The sequence below is a fragment of the Alligator sinensis genome, unplaced genomic scaffold (assembly GCF_000455745.1).
Source record: "Alligator sinensis unplaced genomic scaffold, ASM45574v1 scaffold1216_1, whole genome shotgun sequence".
NCBI lineage: Eukaryota > Metazoa > Chordata > Crocodylia > Alligatoridae > Alligator > Alligator sinensis.
In genome coordinates, this window is record NW_005842018.1 from 2,534,497 (window position 1) to 2,550,306 (window position 15,810).

Sequence of the window (15,810 nt, forward strand, 5' to 3'; positions counted from 1 at the left end):
AGGAATGCAGGGGACCCATATTTTGGTTGTCCCTACAAGTTTGCATCAAATTATGCAAAAATGGATCCCGAAATAAGAAGATTAGTACACAACACAGCACTTCATTAGACAGCCAATAAAATTTATGGGTAAAATGCCCTCTGATATCAGACAGAAAACTACACAGCTTAGCTCAAGTCACTGATCTGCAGGCAAGAATCTTGTTCCTGATTACAATAAAAAGCCTTTATACAGCTCTTCCCTACAGGTCTTACAGCACATTTAAAGGAAGGTAAGTGATAGGATTTCCATTTTACAGATGGGGAAACCAGGGCACAAAGAAACAGTGACACCCAGCAAACAGCCAGGGGCACACCCAAAAATAAATTCCCTAATCCAGGTTTCCTAAAACCTCAGCAAATGCCTTTACCCACTACATCACTTCAGTTACTCCATTTTTCTTTTCCCCGATATAGAAAAGGGCTTCTCTTGGGGAAACCTTTGGGGTTAGCTTGTTACATAGATCTTCCCTGGCATGTTTTTTTTGGCTGATGATCAGTAGACTCATTAATTCCTATCTCTAACTTCGTTTCCGTTGTAAGTACTATAGAGCACTCGGATGCTCAGGCCAAAAAGTAAACATAAAGTAGAAGGATAATGTAAATGGACCCCTTTTAAATCTAGATAAAATCAATTCAGATACAATGACTAACTTTAAAAAATGCTTTTAAAATGAAAGACAAAGACCTCCTTCACCGGCAGCTTCAAAGAGGCATTTAAAACTAATGAGATCTTGGGAAATCAATGAATGGATATTGAGCTGCTATTTAGCAGAACTTCAGACAGATTTTGGTAAACAAATGTAGGCCTAAAAATACATGTGTGGGAAAAAAATATCTTGCAGGAAATTACATGTAGATAAACAGAGAGAAGAAGAGGTAGAAAGGAGATACTGCAAGGGCGCATGAGAGCAGAGACCTCTCTTAAAGAGCCTGGCATCTACTGGGGGAAGGAGGGGAAATCAACTCCTATTAGATCCGTGGCTGACTTGCTAATCAGGATATGTACTAACCTAGGTTAAGTAGATGAGCGACTTTCCCTGCCCTTGGCAGACATCTGCATACAAATCTGGAGATGCAATTCAGAGGCAGAGCTGCATTCTGCCAGCGTCACAGGGAGAACAGCTAGTATCAGAGCTAAGTTGTAAGTGGTGCCAAAGTCTCTTCCGATGCAGCCTAATCATGGTCTTTTTTCCTCTTGCTTTTTATATACGTGATGGTTCTAACAAGGAGAGCTGCTAAATTCATACAAAGTTACCACCCACCTTCCTTGAGGTTTTTGTACATGGAGTCTGCATACCATTACCTTAAAATCTCTGGGTTTTTATATAATTTTATTCCAAGTTGCCACAGCCTAATCACACACAACACTGAATGAGGCAGAAGGTAGGGCTGGATAGTACCTTAGGGTGTCTTTACATGTGCTCGGGGGTGGGAAGGGAGTGCTTTAATTAGAGAGACTCTTGGAAGCCTCTCTAATTAAAGAGCCCACAGCATTTCATGTATTCAGAGTCCTGTGCTTCAACATGGCAGTGGGGGTGCTTTAACTAAAGCTCATTCGACAAGTTTTAGTTAAAGCGCCCCTGCTGTCATGTTGAAGTGCAGGGACACTGAATACACGTCATACCAAGGCTGCTGAAGCGTGCTAATTAGCATGCTCCAGCAGGCTCGATTAGCATGCTAATTAGCATGCGCTGGAGCAGGCATTGGGCATGTGTATATGTGACCTTAGAAACTAAGTGGTTCTGAGAGGCATGAGCTTTCACAGGCAACAATATACTTTGTCAGATGCTAACTTCAAAACAATACAACTAACCACCCCTCAGCCCTGAATGGGAGAATTTATATCAGTGAAAATCTAACTTCGTTTTTAGAAATGAACCAAAACAGAACCCTGGTTCTGGACCCAGGGGTGTCTAAAATCCAAACCCAGACGTGACTTTGCCTTTGTCTGCATCTATAAGCATATGAATAGGAGGGCTATACTCATTACCTAGAGAAACCTTAGTAAAAGGACCAAGTTTCACATTTAACGTGTAAAATGGTAAAGCTTCCACATGGGGCCTTCTTATCAATTACAGGAGGAAGTTCCACATTTCAGATCTGGCTCCAGTGAAAGTTTTGGCTCCTGCGCTTCCCACACTTTGCTGGCGGTTTCACTATTGTAGTGGAGCACAAGTGTTGTAGGATGTCAGAGTTTCATGTGGCAGGCGCCAACCCTATATAAAACTTTGAATATCGAGGCACAGACCTTGACCTGGACTCTGTATTCAATATGACAACACAAGGCTGACGTGCTCACAGAGACCAGTGATGCTAAGCAGATGGCCTGATGCTTTTGCACCACTTGGCACTCAGGGCTCAGGCCTTCATTCCTGCATATAGCAAGGAGCAGTAATAAAGCCTAGGTAATAAAGGCTTGACATGGCATTACCAAATCAAAGACCACCTGTAAATATTCAACACTGCTATAGCTTTCCTGCTGGCACCACAGTAAGAACCAGTGTTGAGGATGCTAAAGAAGTTACAAGCACGCAGCGCTGAGTCTTGCCTGGTCTTGTCCTTGCTCTGTAACACCTGTATGTTGGCTGCACTAACATAGACTGCAACATTGGCCTTCACTTCAAGATACAACCATCCATCCAAGGATCTCACAGAACTTGAAACAATCCTCACAATCCCCCCAACATTAATATTCCCAGGCACAGAGAGATTAATAGAACCTACTTGCATCTGTTACTCGCCTAACTGGACTTCGGCACCATAGTGCAATCCTATTCCACCCTGTTCAAATCCCTGAAAAATCCATTAATGCACCTACTTTTCTATAAAGGCTGAGATCAGGGGTATCAAAGACAGCCCGCAGGCCAGAGCCAGCCCATGGAGCGAGCCCTTCAATCCAGCCCACAGTAATGCCTGTGGGTCTCAGACTGGTGTGCTGCATATAGCACATGCTGACTATGTCCCCCGTGCCCTGTATATGGCATACGCACTGAAGTCAGCCAATCTGGGTGTATGCTGCATGTAGAGCCCATGCAAGAACAGCCTGGCACACTGGATCCAGAGCTGGTCCAGATCAGGCCCACAAATCGTCCCCGTGTACAAGATTCAGCACATAGGGCGATTCTGGCATGGGCACTACATGCAGCCATGACCCCAGACCAGCCTCCTGCACCTTGTTTTGAGCTGGGCTCATGCAAGCAGCACATGGGGCCAGTCCAGGGCACACCCTGCATGCAGAACCCTCAATGGACTAGCCCTGTGACCTGGCCCAGCACATGGGGCTAGTCTCTGGGCCCAATCCAGCAGACTGGCCCTGCACCCCGCATCTCTTCCGCAGGGCTGGATGAGTTTGACATTCCCACTTTATACCAAAAGTCACAAAAATGCATGGAGGAGAAGGATCCATCCCATTATTTTCATTAACAAGTTTTCAGAGATGCAAACAGAGTGGAACGGGATCCCACTTAGGTGCCAAACAGGTGGTACTTCTGGCCTAACAGTCTAAACCAGGGGTGATTAAGATACAGCTGGTGAACTGCTCTAGCTCACAGAACCATGTCATCTGGCCCACAGGGCTCCCCACAGGTCTGGAAATTTGGCAACGCAGAGCAGTATCCGTATCAACTGCCATGGCTCTGGGATGCCACAAGTCTGCAGAAAGCAGAGGACAGAAGCCAGGGCTTCTCATTGTCAGCCCTTTGCTCTCATTACTTGGCCATGCTTTTTTTCCAGAGTTCACTGGTGGACTAGTTTGAACAAACCAATGTGATTTTCATTCTTTTTACATTATCTTTTAATATGTTCTGCCACAGAGCTCATGTCATATAAAACTATATCATTCACTCTTCCATGGTCTAGTACATATCTATCTAGGTTTGTGGCCAGACCATACATGCAGTAATGAGTACATCCTCATGCTACTCCTGAGGAGGAAGAGGGACATAGAAAATAAGTGTTCTGCCAACCATCAAATAGGAAAACCTTGGCAAAGCCAAGTATCTTGACTCCATAACCAGTCCCTTAATCACACAGCTATCTTCCTTCCCTGTGAGCCAAGTTCCTGACAAAACCAAAATGCATGACAGCTCAGCAGTCGTTGGAGGTGCACAAAGAAACACCCCTTACTTGTGAACACAGCCATGAGTACCCCAAACACATGTGCTACATTCAAAGAAAAGGACAGTCACCGTCCAGCATGCTGGCTGCCAACTCACCACACAATAGGTACACCTTTGCCCCTCCCCTTCCCTTCCCTTCCCTGTTGCAAAAATAGAAATAATTAGAGCAGCTTTCTTGTACAACCAAGGAACGGATATGATGGAAATGACACACATTCCTGCACTAGACTTGGCATCACCTGGGCACAGGTATTGCACTCCCTTATGTACACCACAGCTCACAAGGGAATGAGGCCAAGTTGGTGGAGCCACGAGTGAGGATCAGTGGGGTTTCAGGGATAAGTCGTGGGTTTGAAGTGACCGGGGGGCAAGCCAAGTTCTAAACTCGGGCAGCAGGGACCAAAGCCCAGAGTCCAAAACAAAACCAGAAGACTAAAAAGAGATCAGGAAGCAGGCCAAAGTCAAACCAAAGTTCAAACATCAAGCCAGATGGTTAACCAGGAATCAGGAATTCAAAGGAGTTGCACAAGCACTGGAGACCAGTAAGTTGTGCAGTAAGACGCAGGTGCTGGGAGGAGCTAGGGCCCATTGGGCTCAGTTACTCACTTAGTCTTGCCCCTACAGACTAGGACTCAGGCCCTGGCCAGCTCTCTTCATTCAGCTGACCCAGCTAATCAATGTGCCGGGCATGAGCCGTACTTAGCCCAGTGCTGACACTGCACACTCACATTTCTACCGAAAGCAGAAGTCTCCCCTCGCCTACTCCCAGTCCTGCCTGCGCAACAGCTAAGTTGTTTCTCTGCAAGACAGTTCTGCATAGAGGTTAAAAGAGGAAAATCCCCGCTTGCTCCTTCTAGTAACCATGCAGGAAGAAGCCAAAAATGCTGGGAGGTAAAGCAGGTTTTTTTTGTTAGGTTTTTTGGGGTTTTTTTAAACAGTGCCCTTCTACAAGCTCCTCTGCTACCCATGCACAGCTGTTATGCATCTCTCACACACCTCTGCAGCTCTGCTGCCTTCACCGGAGCTGGCAGGGCCCTTTAAGTGCACTAGTTTCCCCCCCCAATATATGCACCCCTGCTGTCAATCTGAAAGTACAAGACCCATGAACATAAAACCCACCTGTCACCCCTCAAGGCAGCTCATGAAGATCAAGTTAATGGGTGGCTGCCTCTCTCTCTACTTTCGTTGCTGTGCTGAGGGTGGAGGAAGAGGACTCCATTCTCCCAAACCGTTAGCACAACTTTGACCTGTACTATAGCTACTTTAAAAAAACTCCATCAATTCAATAGGGAGAGGAAAAAACCATCAGGTTCAATTATTTTCAAGCTCCAAGTCCAGCTTTCCTGCCTAACTTCAATTTTGGCAGCAGCATGTCCCAAGGATGTCCACTTTGTATCAGATTTTAATTATAGAGTTTCCGGGTCTTTTTGCAAAAAGAAGAAACAGGAACATGTCTCCTGGATACTGGCTTTATTTAGGAACACAAAGGAAGGGAGCTGCTTGTATAACTCCAGAGCTTGTATCCCCTTTCATATCAGATTCTTTTTCTGATTATTTTTAATTTAAAAAAATACTTTTAAAGCAGGCACATTTTTGCTATCTTTTCACCAAAAAATTTAATGAAATATTAAACTATCTTTAAAAATTGGAACATATGGATTTAGGTCTGGTGAAAACAGATGGACAGAGAAACTTGGAGACTAAAATCTTTTTAGCCACAAGGCTTTGTTTAAACCTTTATGTTTGGGGGAAAAAAAAAAAAAGTGCTCAGCCCCCCTATCAAGATGTGGAAATTTCTACCTGCCTGGACACATTACAGCATCTATGCAGAGACACTGGGAAAACTGGAAATAGCACATGGGTCATATAACCTGGACTGACAAAAGTCTTAGCAGCTCCCTTGGTGTCTCCAGTCAGCATCTGTTTCCCCCTGACAGTCCTTTGCTCCTACGTTGGAAAAGGCAATAGCAGTATCAGCTCTGGTGAACTGGGCGCTCATCCTCTGGAAACAAGGCTGATGTCAGCCAAGAAATGTCTTCTAGACATGGAGACATTTGGTGGAGTCACTCCCAAAGGCTATGAGAATGCACATACTTCGATCTTCTAAATGTCTGTCCGTCTCCAGATGAGTGTGTCACCCACCTTGAGACCCAGAGGCACAGCGTGCGCCAACAACAAAAATGCAGGGATCATGGGTAGAGCCCAGATGCTCCCTGCCCACCCCTCCCCAACACACCAACCAGTCCTCAATTCCTGTCCCTATGCAGGCTACCCAGGGTCTCCCATTGACTGCTTTACTATGCTAATCAAGCTCCTGATCTGGTCCTAATATGGACCACTTTATTTCCAGCACCAAAATAAGCTGGCCTTAGAGCTTCTTCTTCTTAGGATCCTATCTTCTAAGGATAGGATCAAACTATCCTTAGGATAGATTAATCTAAGGAGATATATTAAACTACTACTAAACTTTGCAGCCACAAGAATAGCTGAAGACTACAAACAACTGATAATTCCTTTAAACAGCTGAACTTGAACTCTTAGTTAAAGCCCTAATCCTGTAAGCACCTAGGAATAGGGGCCTCATCACATCCATGGGGAGTACTCGGTAGCATAAAGTTACTTGCTCACTTAAGAGCTCCCAAGGCTTGGGCACTGAAGCTGAGATTCATGCACTCCTGCACTCCTGAGATTCCACTAGGACATCTAATCCAGTCAAAGTTTTGAAGTTAAAAACAGAAAGAACATGGTGTACGCCAGAACCACATTAATTGTCTGTTCCCTCAATAGTTAAATGGAATTATGTAATGCCATTAAATGGTGTAATTGCAGTATTTCTGGGGCTGAAATGAAGGTATGTTTAATGGTGTAATTACATCTAAAAAAAAGAGATCCCATAACTTAATTACATCCAATAAGAGCCATACAACAAAGATTTCATTATATTAATATTAAGCGTACATTATGCATAGGAGAGTTCTTCCACTTATTCAAAAACACTACACCACAAAATGCTAGAGACAGGCACTATGTCTACTTTGTGTCTCGTATAGTACCAGGAACACACAAGCAGTAGCCTCCTCCATAATAATAACTTTTGCACTTCACAACTGCCATACGTGCATTAGCCCACATTACCCACAAAAGACCTAATGGTTTGCAGAGCCTATACATACACCATCCCGAGAGTGGCAGTCAACCAGCAGACACTGCAACTCAGGACCAAATGCACTTAGCGGAGTGCTGATGAGCTCTTTAACTACCATGCTAAACACCTGAAAGACTGATAGATTAAACTGCATGGCCGCATCCACACAAGTGCACATGTGCATTTTGCAGCACCTCAAACACTTTTGCAGCGCTGCAAAAAGCATAAGGCACACATAATTTGCTTCTCTCTGCTGCATATTTGCAGCACAGAGCCAAATTTAGACACTGGGAAATCCCAGGATCAGAAAAAAATGTGCCAAAAAAAACCAACCAGAGTGGTGCATGTGGCAGCAGCATGCACTGCCCAAACCAGAGCCTGGCCAGGCTCCACGTGTCCAGATAACCACTGCTGGAGCCCTGGGAGGCCCCCAAGACCCCAGGTAAGGCTGTTGGGGCTAGCCCAGGTGCTGGACCCAACCTCCCCTACTTCACGTGGGGCAACGTGCCAGAACGTGCATGCAGAGGCATTCCAGAGGGACAACTAGCAGCGGCACAATTATGTGCACTCATCTGGACATGCCCCAGGGATCTGAGTTATCTGCCTGGGACAAATGAAACCCTGGCAGACTTCTACTCTAACATTCCAGAGATCCCAACAGCCAGATCATCAGTCCCTGTTGCAGCTGCTTCCAGACAGAAATTCTCTTAGCGTAAGGGAATATCCTGAACAGCTTAGCCAGCTTTAAGCTATCCACAACCCCCAGTAGGGCCCTCTTTAAGGGAAACTGGTGGGGTGTATTTGGCTGGTGGGGATAACTTCAGGGGAAAACTGCTGACTCAGAGCAGCCCCCAACCTCAACTTATTAGCCCTAAAATTGAAAAAAAGAGGAAGATGGCTGAAAGCTACCTCTCCCTGCCCAACGCCTAGGGACTCTGTTGGACTCTCTCCAGATGTGGCCTCACCAGTGCCGAATAGAGGATAATCACTTCCCTTGACCTGCTGAAAACACTCCTACTAATGCAGCCCAGTGTGCTGTTAGCCTTCTTTGCAATAAGGGCACATTGTCAGCTCACATTCAGCTTACTGCCCACTGTAACCCCCAGGTCCTTTACCACAGAGCTGCTGTTTAGCCAGTCAGCCCCTCGTCTGTACCGGTGTATGGGATGTTTCCATGCTAAGTGCAGGACTTTGTAATTGTCTTTATTGAACCTCATGAGATTCCTTCTCTTCTTCCCTGCTTCTCCATGGCACCCATGCTCACAGCAGTGGTGAGGTATAACCTTTACTTGTCATCGTTTTCCTCTAAAGGCCTGGTGAGAAAACAGACTGTAATGAAGATGAAGAGTATACTGTCCCTAATCCTAGCAAAGGACTCTGATGCACACCTCTCTGGGCCATGGTCTGCTGAAGAAATGGTTTTGAAAGCTCTGGTTAGGCCTGAAACCTCATTTTGTACCCCTGGTATGATCCTAGCAAGGTGAGAATCTGTTGTCCCTTGAATGTATTATTTATGCCTAATAGATTGAACACTTTTCAAATAATCTTTAGTAATTAGCCCCTCTGTCCCCCTGCACTATTTTTATGAACTGGTGTATAGGTCAGAGCTATGGCTGTTACTTCTCTTTAGACGTGTGCAGCTGGAACAACATACCTGCCTTACATACCAACTTTAAATGAATTTAGCTGATGAAAACCAATCCCAGAGGATACACATGGTTTCTGATGTGGTCCAGCTTTTTTTCTTCAGCTGAGTTCACTGAAGAGCAAGTGGATCGAGTGAGTTACACAGGGAGGCACAAAGAAACAGAAGATCAGCTGAGACTGGAAACCTTGATCCCTCCGACTCAATCCTTTGTCCTCATTTAAAACATTTGCACCCGGCAATCTCAAAGCCCTTTTGTCCAAACATAAATTCCTGGCCTCTTATCTTTGGCACATACAAATCAACTTGGTTTTGATAAACCAGGCCCCAGATAATCCAGACATTAACATCTTCCAAATTCAAATGTGTTATTAAGTAACAAATGTATCTAACGCTTTTCTAAGGATGCCTCCAGATGTAGTGCTTTGTGTTGCATTATTTTTAATAATGTTGAGCTAACGCAGTTTTGCTGTCCGACTTAAAATAGCTCCTGCCTTCTGTGCCAGATGGGGCTGCACTTTAGTGGATAATGCGAACTTTATACATCTGCCTTCCAACCTTAGATGAGCGTACTGAGATGCAACTGTTTAATACTTTGGGATCCGTTGGGATCTGTAGCTAAAATAAAGTTTCAAAAGTGCCAAAAGTAAGCATCACTACTATACTAGCGCCTTTTCGTATTAGCCCTTGTTGCACTTCTCTTTGTAAGTGTTTTGTAATAGGAAAGAGATAATAAATATGAATGTAAAGCGGCAGATGGATAAGAAGATGCAGGGAAATAAAAAGTGAGCACTTCCATTAAGGAGAACCCAGGATTGAACACCTATATGAACAGCTCAGACTTCCAAAAGCAGACTACAGTTAGGCTTTTGGACATCTGGCCACATTCATCTCATAATGTATTTGTGTTCTTACACTTTTTGTATGAGTTTGTCTCAAGCTCATAACTTTATTTGACCATAGTTGTTACAACTTATTGGCTCTTCAATCTACGAGCAAATTCTGTCCCCAACAACCCACTGAAGTCAGTGCAATATCTCATGTTTCAGTGAGGAGCCTTGCATGTATTCTGGCCAGTTAAAATGACACTGGAATGGTTTAATAGCCATGTAATAGGATACAGAAGACTAGCTTGTTAACAGCAGGAAAGGAATTAGTATCCTATGTAGTTCCTGCAACACTCCAAAGTCGTCATGTGCAAGCTCAGGTAAGCCTCTAGGCTTACAGCATATTTACACCAGTATAACATACATTAGTTTTGCATGCCACTGTAATTACACTGGGATCTGGAGCAGACAACCAGTTATCCTGGAGTCACTGCCCACAGCAGGTGCTAGTACAGGTAGCAGAAGCAAGTGCCAAACAGCTTCCCAGACATAGCTGTGGATACACAGCACTTGCATGAGTGTAGTTTTACCCTGGATTTATCCCAGGATAATTCTATATCAGATTCAAGTGAGTATCCAGTCTTTGTTTGCACCAACAGTGGAAGGTCTGTGCACTGGTGTTGGTGATTTTTCAGTAAAATGTTCTGATACTAAACACCCTTGCCTGGGGGAATAGCATGTACAGGGTGGAGCAACAGATGAAGGACTGGAGCTTGAAGCTGGGAAATATGACTACTATGAGGGTGTGCCAGGTTTCTGAGGCCAGAAGTGGCTGTAACAGAGACAGCATTGTCAACCCTAAGCACTCACCATGAGCCAAGAGCCAGGCCTCCTAACATCATGCACTATTATTCATACTAAATTATAGATTTTTTTTTTCATCTCCTGGTTTTTCCAATCTTTAAGGTTCCTGTTCTCAAGCTTTCCTTTACCACAATGATGGGTAGAACTTTTTTTTTTTTTTTTTTAAAGAAAGATTCTTGGGCAATAAGACTCCAGGAAACAGGGCTGTCAGCAAAAACATCAACCAAAACAAGCACTGGGATAAGCTGGCTTCTCTCCACAAGAGCCTTAGGGCCTTGTTGCACGAGACACTTGGCACACGTTTTATCTGAGTTGATAATGAGCATTACTGAGCTGTATTAAAAGTTAGAACATGTTCTGAGTAGTTGCAATGTAATGCTTACTACAGTTGAAGATTGCTGGTCCCAGCTTGCATACCATACTGGAGTCCTGAATTGGCTCTGGTGGAGCTGGACCAACAGGCAGCTGATTGCAAGTCCCAGCCCTGCCACCACACAGAATCATAGAAAATTAGGGTTGGAAGGGACCTCAGGAGCTCATCTAGTCCAACTGCCTGCTCAAAACAGGACAGTCCCCAACTATATCATCTTACCCAAGGATTTGTCTAGCCAGGTCTTAAAACCCTCCAAGTAAGGAAATTCAGCAACCTTTCTGGGTAACCTGTTCCAGTGTTTTACTACCCTCCTAGTGAGAAAATGCTTCCTAATATCTAACCTAAACTACCCTTGCTGCAACTTGAGACCATTGCTCCTTGAGAGCCTTGAACACCAGAGTCCTGAACTAGCCCTGGTGTGGTGCTGGGGCTGAACCAATAATCGGTCCCCACACCACACCAGAGTCTTGAACTGGCTCCACTGTAGGGGGGCAAGGGAGGAGATAAGGGATAGGGGATGGGGAAGGAACTGACAAACAGCTGATTTTGGTCTCAGCTCTGGGACCACACTGGAACCAGTTTGAGACTCCAATGTGGTCCTGGGTGCAGGATCCACAATCAGCAGATTGTAAATTCCAGCTACAGGAATGATTATCTCCATAGAGAAATCTGACATTAGCTCAACATGTGTTACTTAATCCAATCTGAAGATACTCCTGCAGTGCTACATAACTCTGATTATGTACAATATAACCATACAAATAAAACTGTGCAAAAGCAAAACTGCTCAGAAGGGAGTACCTCAAAAAGAACAACTTAAAGGACTGCCTTTAAACTTTTTAGGCTTTGGATGGAAATGAATGCAATCCATCAAGCTATGCCAGGACTCATTCTATCAGGAGGATGCAATGAAAGTTGATGTAGTTGCAAAAGAATCAAATCAATCTTCAGCTGCTGCACGGATTCTAAAGAATGCTGTGTTTTTCAAAGGAGATTTTTTTTTTTTTTTAATACCCGATTAATACCGGAAATTACTTGTACGTATAAGGTCATTTTTCTGCAAAAAGCCAGGAAAAATGCAAGAGGCATCATATGATAGATTCTTCAAATACACTGACTGTTATTATACGAGAGGTGAGCGGCAAGTTTGGCTGTCCAGTACAAAATATGATCTGACAACTCTTGGATGTCTCTTCACTGATGCAGTCTTTCTTGATGATAAGAAAACATTGGTGTGAGTAGCAGTGGATTATGTTTTGTTTTGTTTTTTACTTACTACCAGAAGTCCTTCTAAAACCTGAATTATTTTTTAACTCCCTCTATTCTTTATGACACTGTTTCTCTGGGTACACTGATTACAATGGGAAGTTGTGGATCAGTCCTTACTGTCCCACACTTTGTGACGCAAAGTTTATATTGTCTGGATATGAGGAAAGTGCTTTTCCTTGCTGGCTTTGATGTTCTTTAATAAAAAAGCAAATTCATTCAAAAAGATTGCAATGGTTCTTATGAATGACCTGGCCCTGCTCCTGCCATCCTTATGTATGCGACTCATCCCCTTACCTTGAAAAACGTTCATGAAGATCTGATCTGCGGTTGAACATACATGTGTCTTCTTATATGTAAGGGCTCTAAGATAAGGGCCTGTATTTACTCATCTTGCTATTAGTTTCTTTGGCTAATTGGTTGCTTTGGCTGTTGGACCCACTTTACTTGTCGTGGCACCCCAAGTAGCTCAGAAAGCCAGGCACAGGATCTGCTCCAAAGTTACTATAATGGAACTAGCCTCAGAGGGAGATATTCACCCTTGTATAACGAGTCAATTATTTTTACTATGCAGCAGCTTGGAAAAGCCCTGAGCAGTACAGACACCAAAGCTCAGGAAAACATTTGGTTCTATTTGGAAGCAGTTTTCTTACAGCTAAAACAAATGGGAGAAACTCTTACTCTTACATAAAAGCTTATCCTTGGCAGGAGGATGGAGGGACCTGCCTAGGAAAGTTTCCTTCTTGCCATGGTGGGAAGACATGGATTTTTCAGACCCTATAATTTACAATCAGCTGTCACACAGCATTGTGGAAATCATGGAACTTCAGACATCACTATGGGCTGAAAGCTTCTCAAGCCATAATGGCTGGGTGTGTTGTGGACACTGGAACGGGAAGGGAACAGGTCAAGATCTCTAGTCAAGAGGCTGGACGCAGTGGACAGACTCCCCCTAACTTCAGGAGCTGAATCAGGCCCACGAGGCAATTGGTCCCATGAAGGCTAGGGATACTAGTAGGAGGTTGCTCTCAGCTGATCTTAGGGATCTCAAAGGGCATGAAGGAAACGAAGGTCCCTTAGGTACGTAGGACCCAGACCATTTAGGGACTTAAGGGTCGATGGACTGGTTTTTCACTCTTCTGAGAATAGGTTGGTTTGTAACTTCCCAGACCAGATTCCAAATCAAACTGCAGCTTTTGCTACCTACTTGCTTCTTTTTTCTCTTTCTTTTTCAAAGCCCAGTGTGATATCTTTTAGCCATGAGTAAATAAACAACCCTAATCATCAGTCATGAAATAATGACAGTGCACAGAGCTATGGATAGCCATGCATTTTGCTAGATGCATTTTTGGTAGTCGGCTCACTCCTGAAATTTCTGATCCCTATTATATGATTATGGTTCGTGAATAAACGAGCAAGATTCCTTGTTGACCCGCAGTTTCTAAAATGCAACCAGTGCTCCATGCCTTTGCCTCTTTCCATTACTTTGATGTATATTTCTCATTATTTCCTAAGTAACACAAAATTAAACTGAACCTGAGGTGGCAGGGAAATCAATCTCCTCCTGAAAATCATTCCAGTTTACAAACTCTATAAATCTTTAATCTGTTCACAGACTCCATGAAAACAAATTGCATCAAGGATACATCAAAGAGAACGCTGAAAAAACATATTTCAAATGGCTAACATCTATGCAGCAATAATATTCTTCCTAAAACATTCAGACGAGTGTTTTTAGAAAGACGGATGATGTATAAATGATCTTTTTAAGTTTTTTTTCACATGCTTTCAATTTTCTGTAGATAATTAGTCATTGTAACAAGAACATTTTGAGTTTTAAATACACATTTTGCTAGTAAAAGTAATTCACTCAAGTTGGTAATGTGATGACCCTTCTGTGATTAATTAAAGTTTCAGTTTGAGGTATTCTACAGAAGAGCATTCAAAAGCTTAGTAAAACACAGTCAGGGCAGTTAATATAGACAGTGGCTAACACTCAGGTCCAGAGCTCTACAGGGTTAAGGCCTATTCTTAAGTATAACTTGTCAAACTCATGCTTATAATTAGATATCTAAATCCATGTTTAGATACTTAAATGAACAGTCTGATTTCCAAAATATCTTAACTCCAAAAAAAGGATTAGGGACCCTAGGGACCCTGTAAGTACAAAGTCTGAAATTCTGGCCTCCCTGTATAGAGAAGGCCAGGTACCCACATTGCCTAAGTACCTACATTTCCCCAATTGTCAAATAACCTTTTCCTACCCTACCTGTCTGTTATGACCCTTGAATTTATTAGCATTTGCAGGGGAAATTGCTAAGAATTAATATTACACAACTATCACGTCCCAGCACAGCTTTCTTCTCACTGCTATTAACAGATTTTTACTTACCCCTTTCTGCAGATATTTCTTTGCCATTGCCTATTATTTCTCCAGATCACTACTGGCATGCTGAGCAGGTTGCTACCGAACCAAAAATGAGGAGCAGAGGAAAGAAGTGAGACGTAGACAACTAACGTGATCAGAGCAGTTTCCCTCCATTCCCTTGCCCCTGGGTATCTCTAAGCAAAGTCATGCACTCAGAGACAATATGAAAGAGAAGAAGCTAATGCCTCTGCAATGTAGGAGACTTCAGTTAACTCCCTCCTCTGAACTGGCCCACCACCCACAAAGTTTTCCTGTGCCCCTGGCTGTCCTTAGTGCTTGTGCTGTGTTGCCGTTCCACCTGATTAAGTTGTCTGGCCCTACTGCTGAGAGGTATGATAGTGATTAAGACTTAGACCTGCTTAGCATATGCTTTATACATCAGGCCCCACTAATAACAGGCATTCATCCACTTCCTTTCAAAAGCCTATTCTAGGGCCCCTGGGACTTGAGCTTGACCTACCTCCCCCTGGGGTAACAGCAGAGTTTAGGCTACTTTGCTCGTGGCCCTCCATGGAAATGTAGGTGATTACAGGGTTAAGCGGCAGCTGAGCAGCACTTTTGAAAATGCCAGTGATGTCTAAACAGAGGACCTGGGCACTTAGTATGTTTGAGGATCCGGGATATACGCTGCATTCTGGTGGATGCTTCAACCCCTTTCAACTTTTCAGGTGGCACAAAGGGATTACATTTTTATAATTCTTCTAGCAAAGAGAACCTCCATCCTGGTGTGGAAGAAATACTGAGACAGGGGGTCAGGAAGCCCCGCTGTGCTACGGTGGCCCGTCCCTTGCATAAAACCTCTAACCACTCTTATACCCGTGGCAAAATCTAAACCATCGCCTACGATGCTCTAGCTCTTACAGGAGATAGGGGTGATATATAATGGCCAAAGAATTAAAAAGCAATAACAAGCTCCTTCAGAGCAGAACTTGGAGATGGGGGGAGTGCAGGTCATAGCATTTACATTCATGCTTTTATACCGCAGCATGACTGATATACCACAGTCTGCGTGATGCACAGTGGTGTCCCTGAACATGCCAGTTCCTGCAGATCAGTAAATATTGGCAGTGAGATAACCCCCCTGTATTTCTCCCTCTGCTCCA

The 15,810-nt window shown here is 43.8% G+C and overlaps 1 protein-coding gene across 2 annotated transcripts in view; it reads right to left on the minus strand.

Moving 5' to 3' along the window:
* The window catches only part of CAMK1D (calcium/calmodulin dependent protein kinase ID), a 262,311-nt gene extending 247,569 nt beyond the window's left edge, over window positions 1-14,742 (minus strand). For both annotated transcript variants that reach the window (XM_025202299.1, XM_025202300.1), the window contains exon 1: window positions 14,672-14,742. In XM_025202299.1, the coding sequence (XP_025058084.1) occupies window positions 14,672-14,730 (59 nt within the window). In that variant the 5' untranslated portion in view covers window positions 14,731-14,742. The remainder of the gene's footprint in view (window positions 1-14,671) is intronic.
* Window positions 14,743-15,810: the final 1,068 nt, after the last annotated feature.